The 25,105-nt window shown below is 42.7% G+C and overlaps 1 protein-coding gene across 3 annotated transcripts in view; it reads right to left on the bottom strand.

Annotated features, from left to right (window-relative positions):
- THRB (thyroid hormone receptor beta) overlaps positions 1–25,105 on the bottom strand; it is a 462,866-nt gene that overhangs the window by 171,365 nt on the left and 266,396 nt on the right. For all 3 annotated transcript variants that reach the window (XM_029589453.1, XM_029589455.1, XM_029589454.1), the window contains exon 4: positions 11,847–11,910. In XM_029589453.1, coding sequence (XP_029445313.1) covers positions 11,847–11,868 — 22 coding nt within the window. In that variant the 5' untranslated portion in view covers positions 11,869–11,910. The remainder of the gene's footprint in view (positions 1–11,846; positions 11,911–25,105) is intronic.

Below are 25,105 nucleotides of genomic sequence, written 5' to 3'. Positions count from 1 at the left end.
ATAAGCCACAACCTCCTTCTATCTCAACTCACAGACATTGGCATTTCTGGCACAGCCCTCCTTTGGTTTACATCATACCTTGCCAACAGAAAATTCTCTGTCAAAATAGGCAACTCAGAATCCACTCGCTACTCCCTCACCCAAGGAGTTCCTCAAGGCTCATCCCTCTCCTCCACCCTATTCAATATAAACCTCCTGCCATTCTGCCACCTCCTAACCGATCTGGGCCTCAAATTTTACATCTATGCAATGGCATGCTCCATATCCCTTCCCTCAAAAAGGCACACCTCTCCTCCACAAGAGATCGAGCCCTGTCCATTGCAGGCTCCGCCCGCTGGAACACACTACCTGCGAACCTCCGCCTTGAGCCCTGCACCATCAAATTCAAGAAAAAATTAAAGACCTGGCTCTTCAAACAGGCATACCCAGATTAGGACCCTCTTCCATAAACTCATCCACTCATTTGTTGCCTCTAAACTACTAATAATCATGTTATGATGTTACCATGTTATGATGTTATGTTATTTCTCTGCAGTTTTTTTCTTCCTTCGCCATCCTTTAGTTATTTCTCTATTTTTTAGTCACTGTTATCCCATCCCCCTTCCCTGTTTTATGTAATTTCTATCTGCAGTTTGGATGTAAACCAATATGATGTACCCACTAATATCGGTATAGAAAAGCCTCTAAATAAATAAATATGAATGTACTTTTATAAAATAGGAAGAGAAAGTATGTGTTTCCCTGCATTACAAACATACATGCTTACTTTTGGGGCAGAAATACATGGGATTTTATAAACTGTGTGGCTCCTACAACACAGTGTATAAAATACTGCTGTAACTCTAGACATACTGACGTATGCACACTGTTGAAAATTACCCTCTGACTGTCCTAACTTTTTACTGGAAATGTTACAAAACAGAAATATAATACAAAATATGAATAGCACATGTAAAAAAAATGTTGGGGTTGAAATGAATACAAAATAGTTCCATGCATTCCAAAAAAATAAAATTAGGATGCATATCAAATCAAATTTATATAGCAATTTAAAGGCTCCAATACATCTTGAATCTGTCTCTGCCATTAAATCTCTCTAATGCTGACAACTCATATTTACAAGTTAAACACAGCCGTGTTCCAGCATATAATAAACTAAATGGCAAATACATCCTTCCAGTTACTTAATACAAATTGAAAAGCTGGAAATATTAATAGCTCAAATAGCTTCGCTTCTTGAATGGAAATATCATGAACCGAGGTCATGGACTTTCATAGAATCATACAAAGAGAAATCTCTCTGAATAGCCAGTACAGTTTGAAATCTAGACCAAACAACATTCCAAAAGTCCTGCATGCAAGTACAAAAAATAGCATTGGGGAGGCAAAATCAGCATTTATCTGCCATTGCATTGTGTTTAAAAGCTTTAAGCGGTGTCCCTATTGTTCTATGCATGATAAAGAATAACGATTGATTAGGGAGATCGAGCATGAGAATCTTTTGGATTTATCCCAAAAGAATTTCCATTTATCTTGTTCCAGGTCATAGCCAGCCTCTATTTCCCATACTTTTTCAACCCTTACCTTAGTCGGATAAGGAGCGCTTTTAAGACTTATCCAGCTAAGTGGACTGAACTGTTGAATGCAGTATCTTTTAAAAAGATACGCATGGAGATTTTACACCTGAAATTTAAGTAGCACTTACCTTGGTTAAGTCGCTTTTTACATGTGTAAGTCTGCAAATTTTCTAACATACGCACTTGAGTGAAATTGCTAGTTTTACCAATTTAGCCTTCGTTCACCCAGTCCTTCTCCAGGTCATCGAGACTCTCCTGGTTCTTCAGCCTGAATTCTCCCAGTTCACCAGACCTCCCACCCAGCGGGTACTTCACAATAAAGGTGTTTAAAATCACTTACGCCAGATAATGAGCAGATTTAAATATATGCAAATAAATTACCAAATTTACATGTGTAAATCTGTTATAAAATAGCAACTAATGTATTTAAGAAAACGTCAAAAATAGATATTTTTCAAAATTTTAAACAACCTAAAAATCTAGAACAACCAGTGCAAATTTTCATGCATTTCTTATAGTTCATAAAGTGACCTTCATAACGCCCTACAGTATCCTTTTGAGCATTACTGCTCCATTCTATATACTGTTATAGGACCATTTTTAATCACTGGTCACGGAAATTTTTTTATCTTTTTCATAAAATGATATGCCATGAGTCAATGCTTCCCAAAACATTAAAACTAGTTTTTGGTACTTTCCTTTAGGTGGAGGGGTTCCGCTCTATTTTGATTTGATTTGAGTTATCTCCGATGCCGCGGGAGTGTAATGATAACACCCGTGGAGGAAAACAAATATGACATGAAACCGTGAACGGACCGAGCTCTGCTATCTCCAAAAGGAAATTTCTACATCCAAGTGCCATGCTGTACTCAGCACCTAGTTATTCCTGCAGGGATCTTAAGTATAAAAAAAAGATACACTGGAGCACAAGATCAGAACAAGCATGCTTTTCTGTGCACTGCAATTCTGTATTGTGGAAAACCACCATTTGTGTGCAGGATTTTCAGTGCAGATGTGTAGAAACTTCAAGGATGAATTTGAACCACATACATTTCAGTTCTGTTCCCATGTGATGTAATTTTTGGATTGCCCTCGGATCTGATAAAATCGTTCCCACAGATCATAATCTCACAGGTTTGTCATGGATTTACAGCCGTGCAAGAATCTGCTCTGAATCAACCACTGTGGACTTAACGAATCAGGTGAATGACAAGTCCCTCCTGCCTTCCACCTTACCCACCTAAAATCTCTATTGTACCCTCCCCTCCTCACCAGATCCCTGAAACCCCTAGCTGGAAGGTCAATAGTGTCCTACCCACTCCCGTCTGCTTACAGCGTTGCTCTGACAGCAACACTAAGAAAGTGCAATCATAATCCTAATGTCCCATATAAGTGGATAATTTCTCTTGTAAATGTAATGATCCGCTGGGGTTCACTATTAATATTGCCCTGGTAACTGCTTTTAGCTAGGGACAGACAGGTTGGTAATGGCGGGGAAGTGCCATTCGTTACAGCCCCTCCCTTTTGAGGGTGCTGGGATGGCTGTCTCCCTGTGTGTGGCTATAACACTAACTCTTTACTGAGAGACTGGAGGCAGTGCTTTTGAGTTGTGGAGTTAGGAGGAAGTACAGGCGGTTTTTTTCCTGCACTGGATTTTTTGGCCTACCTTTGGGATTCAGGCAAACCCTGACTGAGGTCCCTAGGCAAGGTTGGGAAGCTGCTCTAGATTCCAGTCCTCCTCTCCCTGACTGGCAGGGCTTGTTTACAGGGTTATTTGGGGGTTTCACATTTTTCTCGGTAAGAAGCCTGCAAGACCCTTGGGGTGTTAACTGGAGAGAGGTCACGGGGATACCTATTCTCCAGGGGGGCCTAGGATAGGTAAGACCCGTCTCTCTGCAACCTCTGGGACAACCGAGGAATGCTGGTGCTTTGGATTCAGTTTTGGAAAATGACTTTCTGGTTTGAGGAACCAAGAGGAAGAGTTTTGCTGCCTCCTTCCCTCCCTGGACAAGGAACATCCAAGAGCTGTGTGTTCCAGTGTGGATTCCCTTCCATCATGGGATTCCATAGAGTAAAAGAGCTCAAGAGAGACATTGGAGAACTGTGACTAAGACTAAACTGAGATCTGTTGAGGACCCCTACTTGGAGTTTTCACCACTGAGGAGAGAGGAACGTCAGATTCTCTGTGTAGAAACTGTTTTACCATTTTTGCCAGCTTGGCGGGGTTTTTCCTGCCCAAACAAGGATACCCTGTCCACCTGGGAACCTCATTATATCCATGCCCTGGAGGGTGAGTGTTTCCCCTGTCCTCGTAGAGAGAGACCCTTGCACAGATAGAGGAAGGATTGTAAATGGGGAAGAGACCTGCTATGGGGTTTAAGAACTGTTTTGAACTTTGCCTCTACTTCATCTGATTTCAGTCAGTGGCGTGCGGTGAAATTTATAGTTGGGGATTCAGTCTCGCTCCCTCAGCCCCCTTTCCACTTTCAACTCCCCCTCCACCCAACTCCTGAGTCACCAACAATCTTACTCCCTCTGTTCCCTCACCCCCTCCCCTAGCCCTTCAGCAGTCTTGCTCCCTCTGTCCCCTTTCCTCAACATACAAGAGACAGTTGGAACCCATGTAGCATTAGGCTTTTTGTAATATGCATTGGGTGTGGGCTTGGCCGTGAGAAAGCCATGAATAAACATGTGCGGACCATTGAGCTCTGCGCTGGGTGTCACAGAAAGGAAAGGGCAGACGAGTTGCCGCTCCGAGAAACGGCTCAGCCCGTTCCTCCCCCACTGGGGAAGAGGGGAGGGGTAGGGACTGCCGGACAGTTACACACAGGAGGAGGAAAAGGTAGAAGAGTCACCAAGCCAGTCCGTCCACGGTCGGGGAAGGGGGGGGAGGGAGTTGGGACGGCCGGAGCAGAGCAAATGCAGTAGAAAGCGGCTGTGAAGAGATCACAAGCAGCTGCAGCCTACAGCAGCCAAAGCGCAAAGAGCTGAACAGAGAACAGCTCGCCCTCCTCCCCCGCCCCCTGAGTCCCACAGATAACGAGAAGCCAAGTAAATATCCCACAACTGTGGGGGGGGGGGGGGGGAAGGCAGTGCTGTCAACCTGCCCGTGGGACTCAGCCGCCATGGGAAGAGTTTACATGGGCATCGCTCCACCCCCACTCCCAGCAAAGCACCGTGATGAAAGTGAAAGCCAGAGCCCTGCTCTCTCCTCCTTCTCAAGCCCCTGATCGGATTTCTTAAAAGCAGAGGTCTCCCAGAAAGAGCAAAGTAAGCTAGGCAACATGTCCCAAATCTGTTGCAGTGCCTGCCGCCTGCCCTTTGCGAGGGGGGGGGGAGACGGAGTGTTTTCCTCACTCTCCCAGACACAACTGGCGTGGGAACTTTGCAAGCTCTTGCGAGTGCGGAGCAAAAACTTAGGTGGGAGGGGACAAAAATCACGCCCGTTTTAACTGTGTGAGAGAGAAGTGTGGTTATGTGAGCTGAAGGCGAGTGTGAGTGCCAGAGAGAGAGGGAGACTACGTGAGGGATTGTGTATGTGTGTGAGAGGGATTGGGCGTGCGTGTGTGAGGGACAGAGGGAGAGTGTATGTGCAAGAGAGAGAGAGAGAAAGCCTATGTAGGGGGCTGTATGAGAGACAGATTCTCTACCCCCCCCCCCCCAGCTCTCCACTTATAGGTTACAGTGGAAGGGGATCAGTGTAGAGGGGAATGGGAGAGCAAAGGAGTTGGGGCCTGTAAGGATAGAGTGAAAGGGGTCTGAGCTTGTCCCTCCACAACCGGGGAAGGGGGGAGGGAGTTGGGATGGCAGGACTATTACGCCTCGCGAGATCCCCCTCGGCCACCGCTGCAGCTCCTACCACCGCCGCCGCCTCTGGCTCTTCGTGGTGCTGGGGGGGGGGGGGGGGAAGGAGCAGAGCAAAGATGTAGGAGGAGAGGGGACAAAAATCTCACCCATTGTAACGGGCTTAACGGCTTGGACTACATATTTTACGATTCCATTTCAATGTTTGATTGCATTGTTAAATTGAATTTTCATAGATTTTGATTTATTTTCATTTTGATTTAATTATTTCATGTGACATTGCGTTGGAATTGAGCTGTGTCGTTTACCATACTGTTCATTTAGTGAGTATAGTTTATGTTTTTTCTTTTTTCATTTCTAGAATTATGCGGTTTACATCTAGACACAGATTGCTTCTCACATGGACAATTATATGTTGCGTGTTGTAGAGTCAGCAAACCAGACAATCTCTATATCTGCACAGGCAATGGAACAACAAAAAATATTGTATACCCACAAGCATTGTGAAATTAAACATATTCGAAACGTGCACTTTCTCTTTTCTTTCTTTTCCATTTAACCAGACTGAGCCACAGTAACGCGTGGCCGGGTACAGCTAGTATATATATAAATAAATGATCTGGAAAGTAATACGACGAGTGAGGTTATCAAATTTGCGGATGATACAAAATTATTCAGAGTAGTTAAATCACAAGCAGATTGTGATATATTACAGGAGAACCTTGTGAGACTGGAAGATTGGGCATCCAAATGGCAGATGAAATTTAATGTGGACAAGTACAAGGCGTTGCATATAGGGAAAAATAACCCTTGCTGTAGTTACACAATGTTAGGTTCCATATTAGGAGCTACCACCCAGGAAAAAGATCTAGGCATCAAGGTGGATAATACTTTGAAATCGTCGGCTCAGTGTGCTGCAGCAGTCAAATAAGCAAACAATATTAGGAATTATTAGGAAGGGAATGGTTAATAAAATGGAAAAGGTCATAATGCCTCTGTATTGCTCCATGGTGAGACCGCACCTTGAATACTGTGTACAATTCTGGTCGCCGCATCTCAAAAAAGATATAATTGCGATGGAGAAGATACAGAGAAGGGCGACCAAAATGATAAAGGGGATGGAACAGCTCCCCTATGAGGAAAGGCTGAAGAGGTTAGGGCTGTTCAGCTTGGAGAAGAGACGGCTGAGGGGGGATATGATAGAGGTCTTTAAGATCATGAGAGGTCTTGAATGAGTAGATGTGAATTGGCTATTTACACTAATAATAGAAGGACTAGGGCGCATTCCATGAAGTTAGCAAGTAGCACATTTAAGACTAATCAGAGAAAATTCTTTTTCACTTAATGTACAATTAAGCTCTGGAATTTGTCGCAAGAGGATATGGTTTGTGCAGTTAGTGTAGCTGGGTTAAAAAAAGGTTTGGATAAATTCTTAGAGAAGTCCATTAACTGCTATAAATCAAGTTTACTTAGGGAATATCCACTGCTATTAATTGCATCAGTAGCATGGGATCTTCTTGGTATTTGGATACTTGCCAGGTTCTTATGGCCTGGATTGGCCACTGTTGGAAACAGGATGCTGGGCTTGATGGACCCTTGGTCTGACCCAGCATGGCAATTTCTTATGTTCTAACAATTAAATCTAAAAAAAAAAAAAAAATACTTTCCTCTCCATACCTGGGAACTTTTGATTTCCAGTCACCTTGAGACTGTCCTGGATTAGTTTGGGGGGGGGGGGGGGGGGATACAAACTTTATCCTCTTTCTCTTCTCCATACACACACTCTTAACTCACACACACACTCAGTGGCTCGCTCTTCTTCACACATGCGCACACACGCACACACACATGCATTCTCTAAAACTCAGTGGCTCTCTATACCTCACACATACAAAGGTATTCTCTCACACTCACTGGTTCTCTCTTCCTCACATGCATACACACAAAAGCATGCTCTCACATTCAGTGGCTCTCTGCCATTCTTATACAAACACACAGGCAATCTCACACTCAGTGGCTCTCTCTCTCTCATAAATACAGAGGTAGTCTCTCACACTCGGTGTTTCTCTTTCCTTTACACAGATACTCTCACACTCTGGCTCTTACACACAATAGCACTCTCTCACACTCAGTGGCTCTCTCTCGCTCCCTCACACATACATACACACAGTAACACTCAGTGGCTCTCTCCTCCCCACACTAGTACCTAAATGTAATCTGCTTTGAAGCGCCAAAAAGGCGGAATATAAATTAAAGAAACTGAAAAATGGAATCTAAATTAAATAAGGGTCAGCGAACATCATACTGGTATGATTAAGCTAAAGTTTAACCATCCTACCAGACCTCTCAGTCCCTAGCACTCTTGCTGCCCAGCTCCCCCCGTGGCATGCCTTAAGTATTTGGTACCCGGGGAGGATACTTCCTTTGACACCCCCCCTTAAGGTTCACTTCTCTGTCCCGTCCCATAATCTCTAGTTTCCCTCTCCCTCACACAGGCTCCTTCTCTCTCTTGCACACATCCTCACACACCCCTGCACACAGGTTCCCTCTCACACCCACACCCACACGCTCCCAATATCTTACTCACATACATACACACTCATGCACCCCTTCTTCTCTGGAAAGGAATATGATGAGTGAGATAATCAGATTTGCAGATGATACAAAATTATTCAGAGTAGTTAAATCACAAACGGATTGTGATACATTGCAGGAGGATCTTGCGAGACTGGAAGATTGGGCATCCAAATGGCAGATGAAATTTAATGTGGACAAATGCAAGGTGATGTATATAGGGAAAAATAACCTATGCTGTAGTTACACAATGTTAGGTTCCATATTAGGAGCTACCACCCAGGAAAAAGATCTAGGCATCCTAGTGGATAATACATTGAAATCGTTGGCTCAGTGTGCAGTGACAGTCAAAGAGGCAAACAGAATATTAGGAATTATTAGGAAGGGAATGGTGAATAAAATAGAAAATGTCATAATGCCTCTGTATCACTCAATGGTCAGACCACCATTGTGTACAATTCTGGTCACTGCATCTCAAAAAAAGATATAGCTGTACTGGAGAAGGTACAGAGAAGAGTGACCAAAATGAAAAAAGGGATAGTATAGCTCCCCTATGAGGAAAGGCTTGGAGAAAAAACAGTTAATGGGGGATATGATAGAGGTGTTTAAAATCGTGAGAGTTCTAGAACGAGTAGATGTGAATCGGTTATTTACACTTTCTGATAATAGAAGGACTAGGGGGCACTCCATGAAGTTAGCAAGTAGTACATTTAAAACTAATCGGAGAAAGTTCTTTCACTCAACGCACAATAAAGCTCTGGAATTTGTTGCCAGAGGATGTGGTTAGTGCAGTTAGTGTAGCTGGGTTCAAAAAAGGATTGGATAAGTTCTTGGAGGAGAAGTCCATTACCTGCTATTAATCAAGTTGGCTTAGGGCATAGCCACTGCTATTAATTGCATCAGTAGCATGGGATCTACTTAGTGTTTGGGTACTTGCGACTTGGATTGGCCACTGTTGGAAACAAGATGCTGGGCTTGATGGAGTCTTGGTTTGAGCCAATAAGGCAATTTCTTATGTTCCTATGTTCATCTCATGCTTAGTTCACAAAGAGCTGTACATTTCGGCTGCAAGCTCCTAAGGACTCACATTCCTTAAGAAATATAAATATTAATGGGGGAACAGATATGTAGGAATATTTGTTCCCAACCCGTGCACACATATTATTCTATGCAAGAAAATCACAAGAAAGTCTGTACCACATATGAAGGGTTTTGCATGCACAAGAGAGTCCATGCCTTTTGAAGTGAAAGCAGCGAGAGCACAGAGCAGATTATATATCCTACCTCTGAGTCCTGTCCTCCAATGCTCTCTGCACAAGGCCACAAACCGCGTCACATTCACTATCTTTGTCTGTTTCTTTCAGCAGCTCCTGGCCAGCCCAAACTTGCACTCTGCTTTTCACACGAAGAGAAGACGGAACCTTGATTTGAGACGATTTGCTGAAGCAAGGTCCCGCCTTCTGCCCTGTGCTGTGCTGCTCTGCATCTTATTGTACAAATGTGTGTCTGCTGCTACCGCTGTTGTAATGATTGGCCCGTAGCTCTAACCCGGGAACTTTTGACTTCCAGTCACCCTGAGATTACCATGGATTAAACAGGAGGGGGGTGGGGCAACTGCACAGTGGGACCGGACGCTCACAAATTTGCTCTCATAAACACTCTTACATGTTCACACTTACTTTCACTGCTCATTCTCTCACATTCTCACATGTCTATTTACACCTTTAATTCTCCCAAAACACACACACATCTCTCCCTCTTCCATACACAGATGCCCACTCACTTTCACACCCATGCTCACATGCCCACAGCTCTCTCCTACTCACCTACATATACTCTAGGATCTCTTCTTCCTACACAAATACACACTCACTCTCACAGACCTGCTCATTTATTTTCTCTCTCCTTCCCCCCCTTTCAAAACACACTAGCAACAGCAAACTCTAACTTGGGCTCCTGGAGCAGCAGCCGCCTCTTCCTTCTCCTCCTGTGCTGCGGAAGTGGACGCTGCCTGTTTCTTACTCCTCGTTTGATGCCCGGGCAGGAAATCGCAATGTTCATTGGTCAAAGCAAACAGGATGGGGCGGGCAAATGACTGGATACAGGAAGCAGGCTGTGCAGGAGCAGGTGGTGTCACGAGGAAGCAAAGTTAAATGTTAAAAAGGTCCGGAGATGGAAGAAATCACTGTCGAGTTCCTTCTTTTTCAGCCGTGCAAGACCAATGACGTTCATTTCTTCCTTCTGGGTCCAAGCAGATTGGTTTTGCTGCAGCACCTGGAGATTTCCGGAGAGTTCTCAGGTATGCCCGTCGCTCTGAGGATCCCTTCTCAGTTCCTGCACCTCAGGTTTGGCTACTTGGTTTGCTCCCAGCATGTGTGCCTCGGCAGCCCCAGCTCCTCCCCCCACCCGCCATGTATGCAGGGGACAGGATGCCCGATGCCGGATGCTAAGTTTATCCTTCTATAGACAAGCCACAAATGGCTCTGTGGTTGGAAGAAGAAAAAAAGGTCAAGGTTGAGGGCTGGGGCCGGGGATTCACTAAATCCCTTAAGGCCCTGACTGCATGCCACTGCCTTCAAGTAATTGCTTTTGGACACTCAACCAGAGTCCCTGAGAATTATTGGCATGAACATCGATCACAACAGAAAAAAAGAATCGTACCTCGCCCAGGGAAGTTATCAAGGCACCCCTGTCTCTCCGAGCCTAGCAAAAGCTAGTGTGGTGAGCAGCCTCAAGAAAACTATAAATTCTTTCAAGGCCCTTGTGATTTACAGTAGCCATCAAAACAGGGATTACATAAAAATGATGGCCAAGTTGTGGTGTTGATGGAAGCTTGGGCATGGAAATGAAAAGTGAAACCTCTGAAAAATGATCCACCAACACTAGGATCATTGTACGTTTGGACGAGGTTGGAAGATTAGCAATAAGGTCCATGGAGAGATGGATCCAAGGTGTTGAAGGAACTGGCAGTGGTGATAATTTGCCAAAATGACTTTCACAGGGGAACCTGGTTCTGGTTTTTAGTGCACTTTCAAGCTTTGGTTTTCATCATTTTTGAAAAGTGCCAAATTGCAATAACCTAAAGAGAAACTAGTCAATAAAAGTACCGATACCCTTTGTAACTATACTGTCAATTTTAAAATCCCCCTCCCCTTAATGCATATTTGTATTCTACTAGACATTGTATACTGTAGTAATGAGAGAGAAACTTATCCTGGTCAGGATACAAAAATTGTATCTAGACTGGCCACTGCAATGCATGAAAAAGATTTCTCCTCTCATGTTGAAAACCCAGTGCAATTCATAGCTTCCAAACTGGAAAGTAGCTGCATCTGAAGATGCTTATTTCCAAAACAATTCAGAACATGCACTCACACCTCTCCCTTTCCTCCACCTATCTGGAACTATAAAGTGCTACCTCCATAATGCTCCCAGTCCTATCAAGAGAGAAACATGAGGCTTTACATCAGCTGCTGCACATTTTGGCAGAGAAATTTCTACTACTGAAAAATAAACCAGCGCCTAGACAGAGATGTGTAGGTTTGTTTATTGGATTCACTCATGACTGCTATCCCATCCCACCATGAACTTGAATGGTACTAGCTTCATGTGTGTTTGTGGAAGGTTAGTGATAGTTGTGATGTGTGCAATGCTTGTAAGGCAGTGTTGCATCTCTGTAAGGCAATATAGGCCAGTTGGAAAGTGGCTGATAAACTATTTTTCATAATCAAATAGAGGCATATCAAGTTGTGAGAAGAACTGAGCCCATTGCCTGCACTAGTGAACACTGCCCTAACCACTCAGTCACTGGACAAGTAATTCATTAGCAAACATTAGTATATACAGCATAGGAAACAGATTTTCTTGAAATCTGATACAGAATTGAGGTACCTGACATACTGCTGGGCATCATGGGTCAGTAGTCATCCTGGTCCGTCCTGGGAACATATATAATCTGCAAAATAAAAGTTCATTACATGAGTCAAAGTGAATAATGGATGAGACAGAAGATAATGAGTGATAAAAGTAATCGTATCTAACAATACATAATACTAATGAAGTCAGTGATTCATCAATATGCAGAATGTTTCAAACCATAAACAAGACAACTTTCAAAAAGCTGCACAGTGGCATAAACAAGTAATTTTGTACCTGCTTACCTTAATCAAATTTTCAAACAGATATTATTTGGGAGGTTTCCTTTAGAAAAATTGTTAACATGTACACGGGTACAAATATGCCCATGTACTTTGCCCCTGCTATTTCTACAGATGAAGTTAAACAAGTAAACTGCACACATTTATTGAAATATTCAACAGATGTGCATACTTGTCTTCCCAAGTAACAACTCCACAAAATGCCTACCTATACAGTGTCTACCAGCTAGATTTAGCTGCTCTGCATGGAGTAATTTTGTAAGAAGGGATCTAGCCACTTAACTACATGGTTAGGCAGCTAGATCCCTTTTAACAATTACCCTCAAAATGTACATGATAATGTTAGGACAATAGTTATGAAAGCAGAAAAATGGGGCTACCAGATACTGAATACTACGGAGTCAATATTCAGGCTGTTTGTCCAGCTAAGTTCGGGACTTAGTTTGACAAATCGTGGGTTTTAAATCTCCCACCACTCTGACTGCATCCAGTTTATCTGGCTAACTATTTAGCTAGATAAAAATTACCAGATAAATTGGAGGCGTACTGGGGGTGTTCTAGGATATTCAGAGTTAGTTGGATAACTTATCCAGCTAAGTCTGGGTCATGCCAGAGAGCCCAAACCATTCTGAATTAGGGAATTTCGTTGACATTGCCTAATTCGGGAAAAATGATTGCACATCCCTACACGTAAGTATTTATGCACACAAGTGCACACCAGGGTCCCTTGACGCGTATCTTTACTACTGCTATGGATGACATATAAGTAATAAAACAAGAAAATCTAGGCTAGTCAGTGGGATTTTAAGGGTTGGTGTTAACAGGGGGAAAAGGAGACTATCAAACTAAGGGGTTGGGAAATCCTATCCCTTAACTGGGCAAACTAGGAAGGAACTGGGAAAAATCCCTATGGCATCAACATGCATCCCTTATAAAATTCCCCCACTTATGCAGTAGAAGTGGCATTTGCATGTGCACATATATGAGTGTACAGCCTATTTTTTAATCATGTACAGATATATGCACCTATGTTTTAAAATGGTTGCATCCTTTGGTGTGAGCTGGCATATGCATGTACATGTGCACCCGCTCGGCTGTTTCAAAGTTACCGTCAATGTATAGTGTTTGAAAATTACCCGATAAATTCCTTGGCACATAATTTAGCTGGTGAAAACAAAAAAGGCGGAGCCAGAGGTGTCCCTGGGGAAGGTTTTCTATTTAGCCTGTCAGCACGGATTTCCAGCGCTAACCAGCTAAATTTGGCTGCACAATTCTGGTCCCACAAATGGCTGTCAACTAGATTTAGACACATATTTGGCCGCAAATCTAGCGCATTGGATAGGGGTGAAATCCTGTGGAAGACAGCTTGGAAAAGTTACCCAGTTATCTTACCTGCTAAGTGGGTTTTCGAAAATTGACACCTTAGGGGCCTTTGTACTGAAGACGTTTTTCTCATTTTGTGTTTATGTGAAAAATAGCTTAGCATATTTGACCTTTAGCAGCTGCACAGCTCATAGGTCCACTTGCAAGTGGCTACACAGTCCCTTAGCATAAAAACAGTTCAAAGTTTCTCTGTACTTACAGAGTAAGCCAGGTCTTTAGATTTAAGTCCAACGGATCAGAGTCTTTAGGAAAGGCAGTAAGCTTTCCACTCAAACAGGGTCCTCCTTCCAGCTCTCTCAGCAGCTCTGGCTCCAGGTCACACCAGTTTTCATCTCCTCTCCCTCTCTGACAGTCAGACTACTGGCTTTCTCCTTTTATACTCATTTAACTACAGATTTCTTTCACCTGGCAAAGCCTACCAGGTTGGAGCTCCAGACCCACCCTCTTCCCATAGCTGTGCCCCAGGGACCCATTATAATACACAAGTTGGTTTCTGCCAGTATACTCAGAGGCTAGCTCCTCCCTGGGGCTGTTCTTCTCATGTATACTCAATGATAAACGTGTGCAGGACTCACCAATATCTATTTTCTCTAAAAAAAAAAAAAATAAAAAAAAAAAAAAAATATATATATATATATATATATACATATGTCCAAACACCTTTCAAACTTATTTAGATTTGTAGCCATGACTGCTTACATTGGTAAAATGTTAACAAAAATTTACTGCCCAGAGGAAAAAAAAATATTTCAATTGAATACGGTGACATCTTTTTCCCCATTTTCTTAAAGAATGTCCCCTTATTTTGTTGTTTGTTGTTGTTGGGGTTAAAATATTGCCTGTGAGATCCCTATCGGCTTCCCTGACATTTTTATAGCATGATTAAATCCACCCTTAAATGTCACCTGTGTTCATGAAAGTAATTTCATAATCATGAATTTGGGATGGTCTACAAACAGCTGAATATTTAAAAATCACACTTTAGTGCCCTTTCTTCTTCATTGCTTTAACTGAAACAGCAATGAAAACATTCACTTTCAAGGATCAATTTTCTTTTACAAAGGTACATTCATCATAAACATGATATACTGTTGCATGTTGCAAATAAAACACCAAGATAATGAAATGTTAAGCTGCCAAAATAAGTATACCATCTGATGAACAGAATTATGTGAAAAAAAGATCATCTTGTTCCTTGCAACCCTAATGTTTATAATGTAGGTATTAGGTAATGGATCTGCCTTGACTTTTAACAATCATCATTAATAGTATGATTGTCCCAGATACAAAAAAGATTCACAGTTGAGCAATTTCTCAGAGGGGAATATTTTAGATTTCTGTGCGTCAGATTTGGCCAATCTCTGCATCAAGCAGCATAAGCACCAGAGGAATCACACACGAGCATGAATTTTATTCATTCAGCAGCTGTCACCACCAGGCACCTCAGATCAACATCAAACACAACATGACCCATTTCAACATGTTCTAAAGCAAAAACATTTTTAAAAGCAGCCGGCACAAAATTTTACTGCAATGCTAGTTTACCATTAATTATGCCTTGGCGAACCCAGGCTGCACCATTGTCTGTGTATTGCCATCATGCACAGCTATGATGCTGATGACTCCCTAGGCAGCCTTACTTATTCTGTATTGTAATAACAAGGCTGGCAAGAGGCCAACAATCAGTGGCTACTACTTATGTTTAGAATGGAAATGGTTCCCAAACATTAGTTGCCTCTGCACAGCATGACTTTGATCCAAAATATACTGAAATAAAGGCTAGCAAATAGAATAATAAAAAAAAAAAGGTCCATTTTCAGCAGCTATGTGGCTTGGCTAGTTAGCCAGATAAACATATCCAGCTAACTAGCAGGGTATATTCAGCAGCATGACCACGCCACTGAATATACTTGGCTATCCTAAAGTTAGCCGGTTATGTCTAACTGTCTAACTTTAGGACAGCCCTATGGGCTGACCAGAGTTAGCCGCATTGGTTAAGCAGTTAACTCCGAATATCGGAGTTAGTCGCATAACTTATGTGGCTAACTCTGGGCTGCCCTGAAATGCCTCCTGCCCCTGGATACCCCCTTCTTATCTGGCTATATTCTAGTTACCTGTCTAGAATTAGCCGGATAAGGGCTAAATATAGCCAGGTAAGCCATTTAGACAAATAATTATTACATTATAAGTCTAAATGGCTTTTGAATGTCAACTTCAAGGTGATATATGTCTAGACTAGCTTTCTGGAGCTCCCTTCCTCAAGTCTGACCTGCATATGTGTTAAAATCCATATTTCCTTTTTCTTATTTTTAACTTTTATCTTTCCTTTTTGGTTTTATCTTGTGCAAATTGTATTTTTTCAAAATGTATTTTCTTATAATAAAATTGAAAGAGAAAAATATGATTTATATTTCTGTAATTACCTGACTCATATAGATACACGATAATGTATCAGTAATCTAATTTCTTTTTTCTTTTAACTGTTTTAAACCAAGTATAAGTGAGGAACACAAATAAACTGGGCTGAAAAACACACTTAATAGAGCAATTCTGGGGAGACCTGGTGGAATAGTAACAGCTATTGCTGGTGTTAAGTACCTCATTTCTTTTTAATGTAATTAGGGAGCAGTAACACCATAACACTGTGAAATGTTACAATGGAAAATTTAGTCAACAATTATTTCTCTTGGTCCCATTTCAGTACTACCGCCTTAAGATTTCTGCTCTCATACCATGCTCACTGTCAGATGATCCACGTTACTGATATCCTGAAATGCACAGTGATATACTATAGATGAGAGAAATCAAATATTGTATTTTGTCAGGAAACAAGCATTTCACTGGACACCCAATGCAAAGTTAACAACTCATGAGAACTTAACCAAGGATAAGGCAGCTTTAACAATGCTTGATGGAATGGCAATATGCTTTGCATCCACCAGAATTTCAATTTAAAACAATAAATATACCGTACAAAGACAAATATTTTTTAGCTAAATATTTTCTTTGTTTGGTCCCAGGATATTTTATAAGTACAATATCTTATCGCTTATAATACCTTTGCCTTATGCCTCTCACATACCCTTGACAAGAGTTAACATTCTTTAATGTATACTTTCTCGTGTGTTAATGCCTATTTGATGCATTTTTCTAGGGTACTACTGCTCACATATCAATAACAATATGTTAAAATAAGATAATAACAGTGCTATTACTTCAGATGCTTATTAGATGGTTATAACATCACTAATACTGTACATATTCACTTGAATTGCTATAAAAATACTTTAAACACAAAATCATTGAGGACACATATTGTCTTTCATTATTTGTGTCATCTTATTTCTGAATCCTGAAATTGCAACTTAATCTCGGAAATTTGTCTCTGCAATAACTGTACCAGTACTGACCTGCTAAAGCTTACTGACAAACATTTGCAAAATAGGGCAAACAAGGTTTTTAATTGTGTCAGAGATGCTTCCTAGAAGACCTAAAAAATATTCAAATGCCATGTTTTTATTGATGTTATGAATAAATACATTGACATTTTCATAGAAAATAACCTTCTCCAGGCATACATGATAATTATTATTGTATCAGTATGGCATCAGAAAGGTCACAGTTCGAATGTACTACGGTAAATATGAAAACACGCTCAGTAACTGGTATTCATCTCCTTTAAGACCAGATAAACATCAATTTATTTTTGCAGTTTTAATATGTGCACCACAAAGCAGAATTACAAATTAATGATCCCTGGTAAATGTCAGAGGAAAAGGTGTAATACAGCTGCAGTGAAATAACACCCAGTCTCATAATATACATATTTATTCATATTATTTGATAGCACTTACATCTATTTTGTTCTGCCAGAAATAAATAATTCTGAGGTAGGAATATACCAGTCTAAGCTAGATTTCTTCAATTACAAGATTCTTTAAAAGAATGTCTTAAATAAAAAAAGCAAGTGTGTTAAAAACTCAATGAATATCAACTACCTAAGGGTTGCATGCACAGCACTGTAGAAATCAGCTCTTTTGTAAACAGTTTGGGGCCGAGCGCACTCTATAACCCGCAGGCGGACATGGGTTAAATAGGCGCTAATCCACCCCCTAATGCAATAGGGGGATTAGCGCCTATTTAACGCGCATCTGACGTGGAGTGAATGGGATAGCGCTCATCACATGCAAATGCATGTGAATGAGCCTATTACTCATTCACTCAGCATGCAAAAAGATAAATGTGCATCTCAGATGCACTTTTATCGCTCAGCTATTAACACCTGCCTGGAGCAGGCGTTAATAGCTGAACGCATTGAAAAAAAGTGCAGAAAAAACTGCTTTTCTGTACTTCTTTAAAAGTTAAAAAGAAGAAAAAACCCTCAGCTGGCCACATTGAAGTTTATCGGTGTCCGTGTTCATAACTGGCAGACCGCCGGTAACCACGGGGTCGGGTTAGCAAGGCTAGCGCGACCCCCTTATTTGTTTATAGCATGGTGCCCCGCACGCGTTAAGAAAGTAGGCGCTGAAAAGTCAGTGCCCGCTTTCCGCGATTATTATAACATCGGCCCCTTTGTATATTCGCTGCGCAAATCATATGATATGATTTCTTTTTTGGTTTTTCTTTTCTTTTTTGTTGCCTTCACAGTAATTTCAGGCTGTGCTGTAGCAGTGCCAGATGCGAGGGAGCGCTGTGTGGCCTTTAACATGTGTAATTTGTAAAAAAAAAGCATGCATTTTTTTTGCATAGCCACTGGACCACAGCAATTGACAGAAGCAGAGAGACAGCCGGCCTGGAAGAGAGAGGGCACTGGTGTGCAATCCTTGCAAACCCATTGGAACAGACAGAGGCAGCAGAGGAGGCTGGAGCTTGGCAGTACAAAGAGGGAAGAATACTTGGATTGGGCTGGCGGCAGGACTGATCGTCATTGGGTCAGGCCAGTCTGGGAAGGAGGTTGGGGGGCTGAAGGAATAAGAAGGGTGCTAGGTTTCACCTAGGCATGGGCACCAAGAGGCTCTGGAAAATATTCAGTGACTGACAGCTAAGTTACTGTATAACTTGTTCTTAATAACACAGAAATGTGTTACTTTTGCTCTGACTGGGCAAACAGCAGCATATTCTGAGATGTTCGCCTCGATGTGTGAAGATCCTCATTTTTTTTTTTTTGTCATCAGTTCAGATAAGCCTGCAGCTCCAGCCCTCATCTGCCTTTCTCCCAGAACCTGTGGAAAGCAATGCCTTTCACCTGAATTCAGTTCAAGTATTCAAAGAAGGATGCATCACAGCTGTAACAAGTCAGAAATTCTGGGACTGTTATTTTGATCCCATTTTATCATATAGTAAACACTACATTTTCCGATTGTTCTCAATATAAAGTGAATTCTAAAAGCCTGGTGCGCGCCAAAATCAGAAGATATGCAGGCACATAGGACGTGTGCGTGCGCGGCGGATTTTAAAAGCCAGCCACGTGGGCGCACATCTCCCAATACGTGAATATCTCAGTCCAATTAAAAAAGGTGCATGGTGTGGGAGTGGTTTGGGTGAGGTGTGGGCATTCCGGGGCGGGGCCGAGAGATGTGCACGCAAATAGCCATGTACCTGAGGGCACCCAGGTCCAGTGCCGCATAACTTTACTTCTGCTATGAAGGAGGTGTAACTTAAAAATAACCAAAAAAATAACCAAACAGGCTCTTCTGAGGGGTTTTAAGGGTCTGGGGTAACTGGGGGGATCGCAGGCTATTAAAGCAGGGGGGTCTGGAGGTCCTAGCTCTACACTGGGCGAACCGGTGGATGAACTGGTGAAATTCGTCATGGCGTAGACGCGCGCATTTATAAAGTTTCCCCCACTTACGTGCTCAGACCTGGACATGCACGGCCAGTTGCAAAATACGGCACACATACACGTGCACCTTTGCTATTTTATAACATATGCACGAATGTGCACACATGTTATAAAATAGCCGTATTCCTGGGCACACACTGACGCACATGCGTCAATGTGCGCCCTCATAACCCTTTGAAAGTTACCGTCCCTGTGTTTTGGAAGTTAAGAAATGAATCTGACTTTGTTTATGAAGCTAAATAAGAGTTTAGCTATCTGTATAGCTGTGCAGAGTGACACACAATGAATACAGAATTGCTTAAAAATGTTTTTACCCAGCAGTTTCTTTCTGCTCCTTTGGCCTTCAAGTTCGATTGGAACCAGCCTCTACTAGCTTATGGCACCATAAGCCTCTACACATATTTAACCAGGGGCGGGGTGTCCCTAAATTATTTTAACCACACTCCTCTCCAGTCTAAGCTAGTCATTGCAGCTCCTTCAGGAATCTGATATGTGTGCACCTGAATCTAGCTACAAGAAGTCACCGTTTTGTAATAGCTGAGATTGCTTCCCAACTCATCATCCCGCTCCTGCCCACCCCCCCCCCCCCCCCCCGGGAAGGTGCATGGGATGGGAGGATAGGAAAGGGGAACTAGGCCTGTGAATACTGTCTCAATATCTTCCCCAACCCCAGTTGATATGAGGAGCAGCTATATGAATAAGTGGATGCAAAGAGCTCTACGTCATACTCTCACTGACCAGTTTAGATGAATCATCAGGTTATAACTGCTCAAAATAGGATTTCAATTACCCTTTATTGGAGGTGTTTACTTTTGAAAACAAATCTGTGAAAATGTCCACAAATCACAGGCTACAGTATTCCGACTTCCATACAGTATTCAAGGGCCCGGGATTATCAACTGTAGGACAGTAGTTTCCAGAGTTGCTCATAAAGTGCCATTTATAATGCCAGCCATGACTTTTGACATCAGTCTGATAGCATAAACCTGGCTGTAATGCTTGGTCCTATTGTGAATGGATCACTGTAAATTCTCTTTCATCTGTTGTGTGGTTCCATCTACAGAGGCACTACACAAAGGTGTCCTTATTAAAGCAAGAAATCTTCACTGCTCTATTCTGTTCAGCAGATTACATTTCAAATCACCTAACATTTTCTGAGCTAGGTGCAACAAGCAGTGATGTGTCCAATTCCATAAAGTAACAGTGGTCTTTTTATAGACTGATTGCTGCTAAAGAAACCAATGCAACAAAAAGCAGAAAATCATATTACATCCCTATTCATTTACTCTGCAAGGCATCTCTCAAGCTGGAGACAGCTTATGTAAGGAAACACCAGTCAAGCCATAGCTCCAAACAGAAACATTTGATATGGTTCTACTTCACAATGGATATAAAATAGGTCAGCAGCTATATTTATGTTGAAAGAATTATTCCAAATATCATTTTCAGAAACCAACTAAAGAAGCAAATATAGTCATTTATCACAGGATCTAATCCGCTCAAGATCTCTTTCCTGCTTTCTGGACATCAGTATATCACACCTCCCACTGTGTGTATCACTCCCTCAGGATACACAGTGGGAGAAATTCAAGTGAGTGGTATACAGTAAGGTATAAGGTACTAACATCCATGAGACAGGAAACAGTCCTTGTAGTGATTGTACCTCTAGAGGTCGATATTCAAAATCTACTTGGTGTCATGATTGTGAGCCCCTGTGCTGTGGCGTGGCTGATACAACCTAGTAGGTGAATCTACCAGGCCCATGCTGTCATCTGGTAGGCACGCCCTTGGCGGGAACTGAGCTGGACCTTCATCTATATTAAATCCGTTCCCCACAGGTTGAGTCATTGGATTCCAGGGGCTGGCAGGATTTAGGCAAACATCTCAAAGGGCAATTGTACAGAGAAAGTCTAAGGCCAGGCCTAGATCAGGGAAGGTAGCAATCAGAAAGTTACTCGATGCAGGTTGAGGGTCAGGGCAGGCAGCGAGAAAGGCGTAGGCAGGTTTTGAGGCAAAAGTCATTGGCAGGCTGCCATCAGGAGAGTGGTCCAGGCCTATAGCAAAATGCAGGCAATAGACAAATGAGTGGTCCAGTCCATAGCAATGGTCAATGGCAGGTGACCAGCCATGACATCTATGTCCAGACACTCTGTGGATTTCGAGAGGGAGAAAGTCTAGCCTGAGTCTAGGTTCTACGCCTGTGTTATCACAAAAAAAAAAAAGCAAGGAGGAGTGAGAAAAAATCTCGATAAGCAAGGCTGAAGAACACAGAAAGCAGCAGGACAAGTAACTCAAATTTCTTTGAATTGCTTGGGGTAAGGTCTGAGCATCAATAGCGAGAAAACAACTTACCATTTGGAAGAGATCTCTTGGGCCCAGAGACGAAGAGAGATGTACAGAAGCCACAGCTCCAACTAAATTCAGATATCTGGAGGGCATAGTGCCAGTTCTAAGGAGGGTGAGTTGTCAATGGAGTACCCAAAATAGTCCCCTCTTTAGTGAATCCAAATATTTGAGTAGTTAATGGGAAGGAGGCAGCCGACCTTGTGGAGGATTTAGTTATAGAAACATAATAAATGATGGCAGAAAAAGAGCCAAGTGGTCCATCCAGTCTGCCTAGCAAAATTTATTTATTCTTTTAATTATTAGTTTTATTTTATTAATGTAGAAACTACTGCTCCATGCAGGTTACCCCCAGGGCCGGAGGAACCACTAAGTGAGCTAGGCCTGTGCCTAAGGCGCCGAGACTTAGGGGGAGCCGCGGCAGGCGGAAGAATTTTGAAAGGGCAAAAAGTGCCCTTTCAAAATTCTGCCAGCCCCTGTCTCACCTTGTCTCCCCCTCCCAGTGCCACCCTCCTGACGCCCCCCCCGAGTGGTCCTGTGGGGGGCCTGGGAGCGATCTGCCGCTCCCAGGGCCTTGGCTGCCATTAACCAAAAATGGCGCCATGGCCTTTAGCCCCTACCATGTGACAGGGGCCAACCAATGGCACCGGTAGCCCCTGTCACATGGTAGGGGCTGAAGGCCACCGGCGCCAGGGGCGGATTGCCCTATCAGGGGATCGGGCTTCCCCCAGTGGGGCAATCCGTGCCTGGCGCCGGTGGCCTTCCTAGCCAAAGAGAAGAAGAGGGTCTGCTGGCACGCGGCCTGAAGAGAAACCTGTGGGGCTGCAGCAGAGCCATCCTGCCACAGCCACAAGATAGCCTTGCGGGGCCAGAAGAGAGGCCACAAGCCCCCGCCGGAGCCCAAGCCGGCAACAGCTGAAGAAAGGAAGAGGGGTCGGGGCTGTGAGCCGCTGCTGGAGCACAAGCCAGCGGCGGCTGAAGAAAAGAAGAGAGGCCATGAGCCGCTGTTGGAGCCCAAGCTGGCGGCGGCTGAAAAAATTGAAGATAAGCCCATGTGTCGCTGCTAGAACCCGGGAGAGTGACATCGCTGCCAGCCGCCACCCACCGGAGAGCAGGCTGGTGGGGGCCGAAAAAAATAAGATCGGCGCTGTCAGCTGCCGCTGGAGACAAGGCCAGTGGGCCGAAGACAAGCTGTTCAGCTGGGGGCCTTTGTATGTGTCTGTGTGTGGTGTGTATGTGAGACAGGGAGGGTGTTTCTGTGTCTGTGTGTATGTGAGGCAGGGAGGGTGCTTCTGTGTGTGTGTGGGGGGGGGGGTGTGTGTGCGAGAGAGATGGAGCATGTTTTTGGCTGGCTGTGAGAGAGAGTGGGTATGTGTATGATTGAGCCTGATTATAAGTGAGATAGAACATGTGTGTGATTGAGAGCTTGTGTGTCAGTGAAATAGAGAGAGCATGTGTGTGATTGAAAGCCTGTGTGTAAGAGAGAGCGAGAGCATTGTGTGATTGAAAGAGTCAGGCCAGAAAGGTGACATGTGTATGTGTGAGAGAGACTGATCAGGGAGATGACTGGTATATGTGTGCTTGTGTGTGTGAGAGAGAGAGAGACTGGTTGGGGAGATGATTGGTGTGTGAGACACGAAAAACTGGTCCTGAGGATGTGACTGGTGTGTGTGTGTGTGAGAGAGAGAGAGGAGACTGGTTGTGGTCCCTAAGGAAGAGGACCATGAGGACAGCTTAAGCAGCTACTGCTGCTTGTGGTATGGCCTGCAAGGGAAAGGAGTAGGAGAACTGCTGCAGAGGGTAAGTAAAGGTGGCTTTTTAAGTTCATTTTTCTTGATTGACTACCATTTTAATTACTAGGTAGTTTGTGATGTGTCTGCTGTTTTGAAATATTTTATTGGTGTTTGGTAAAGCTTTCAAAATTTGCATGAGTCTTTAATTATTGGATATTCCATTCATCAGCTGTTTTGAAATTATTTTATTAGTATGATTTTACTATTATGATTAATGATTTATATATCTTGATTTTATTGTTTCATGAGGAATGGTGATTTTTGTTTTTCCATTGTGCACTCTATAGTCTGGCATGATGCATTTTACAGTTCAGTTTTTGTCTGCATATTTCTATTTATACTTTATGTGGTTTTATTCTATAACTGGTGAGGGTTTGTGTTCTGCATGCAAAGTCTGAGATGAAGCATTCTTAGCATGTGGTTTCTCTGTAGGGATCTGTAGTAGCTTGGCCTGTTCTGTTTTCCTGATAGGAGGTGTATTGATATTTTAGATTTTGGTGAAATATTTGTGGTATTCTTTTTCATAGGTAAGGTTGTTATTCTTTGAGTGTTGGCAGATAGTACTGTGCTGATACGGGAGGACCATGCCAAAATATCATAATAGGTATGATGCCATATGAATTCCAAGATGCAAAGCTTTCTTGTTGGCATCACAACAGTGCATGAAATTATTACAACAACATGTATATTAATTTTACCTCAGAATGTCTTTTTTCATGTAAAATATGTTATAAATGCATAATTTAAAATTATATATGGGGGGCGCCAGGCTGTAAGGTTTGCCTAGGGTGCCTAATACCCTTGCACTGGCCCTGGTTTCCCCTATGCCTTCTGTTAAGGGTAATAACTGCCATCCCTTGTAGATTACCCTAATGTGGGTTACTCCTTATCTTCTTGCAATCTGTTCTAAACAGGACAATGACCCAGCTGATCAAAGACATTCAGAAAGTTGTTTAATGTTTTAAGCCAGCAGGACTGTAAATTTTGACTTACAATAAGTTTGCTGCTGGATGCATCCTCACCATATGCTGTGATTAAGATTTCTTGTTTGCTTCTGCCCGAGATAGGAACCCTGAAGCACATGCAATGTAATGTTCAGCCGCTGGTAGGTTTCTGCACCAGTGTATGGCTGACCTGGCCCAGAGGCCCACTCAAGGACCGTAGTCTGTTGCCATTGGTTGGAGGTATACATAATATTCTCTCTAAAGTTGCTCATTCCTTAAAGCAGCGTTACTCACGTCCTCTCAAAAATCAACTGTGAACTGAACTGTACAACCATATTCCATTTTCTTTACTTATTTCCATCTTGCACGCTCTGATTTTTTTTTTTTACTTTACAGTCATGCCTCCTTCTCACCCATTCCACAATCTTATCCATTTAGAAAGGCAGACTGGAATAAGGAGTTGTATTGATGAAGTCTACCCTGCTGAACATATTCACCAAGCTAGGAAGCTTCCATATTTTTAATAATAAAGTTCCTAGTAGTGCTATAGGAAAGATAAGTGGTAGTAATCAAGATTTACCTATGGTGAAGGATAAAACTTACCGGTTAACTGTTGCTGCAGTTTACTCTTTATCCCACCATATTATACTTATTATTTTCCAGTCTGAGCCTGTCTATACTTGGATGA

Source organism: Rhinatrema bivittatum, chromosome 2, assembly GCF_901001135.1.
Source record: "Rhinatrema bivittatum chromosome 2, aRhiBiv1.1, whole genome shotgun sequence".
Classification (NCBI taxonomy): domain Eukaryota; kingdom Metazoa; phylum Chordata; class Amphibia; order Gymnophiona; family Rhinatrematidae; genus Rhinatrema; species Rhinatrema bivittatum.
This window is presented reverse-complemented; position numbering and strand designations above follow the sequence as displayed.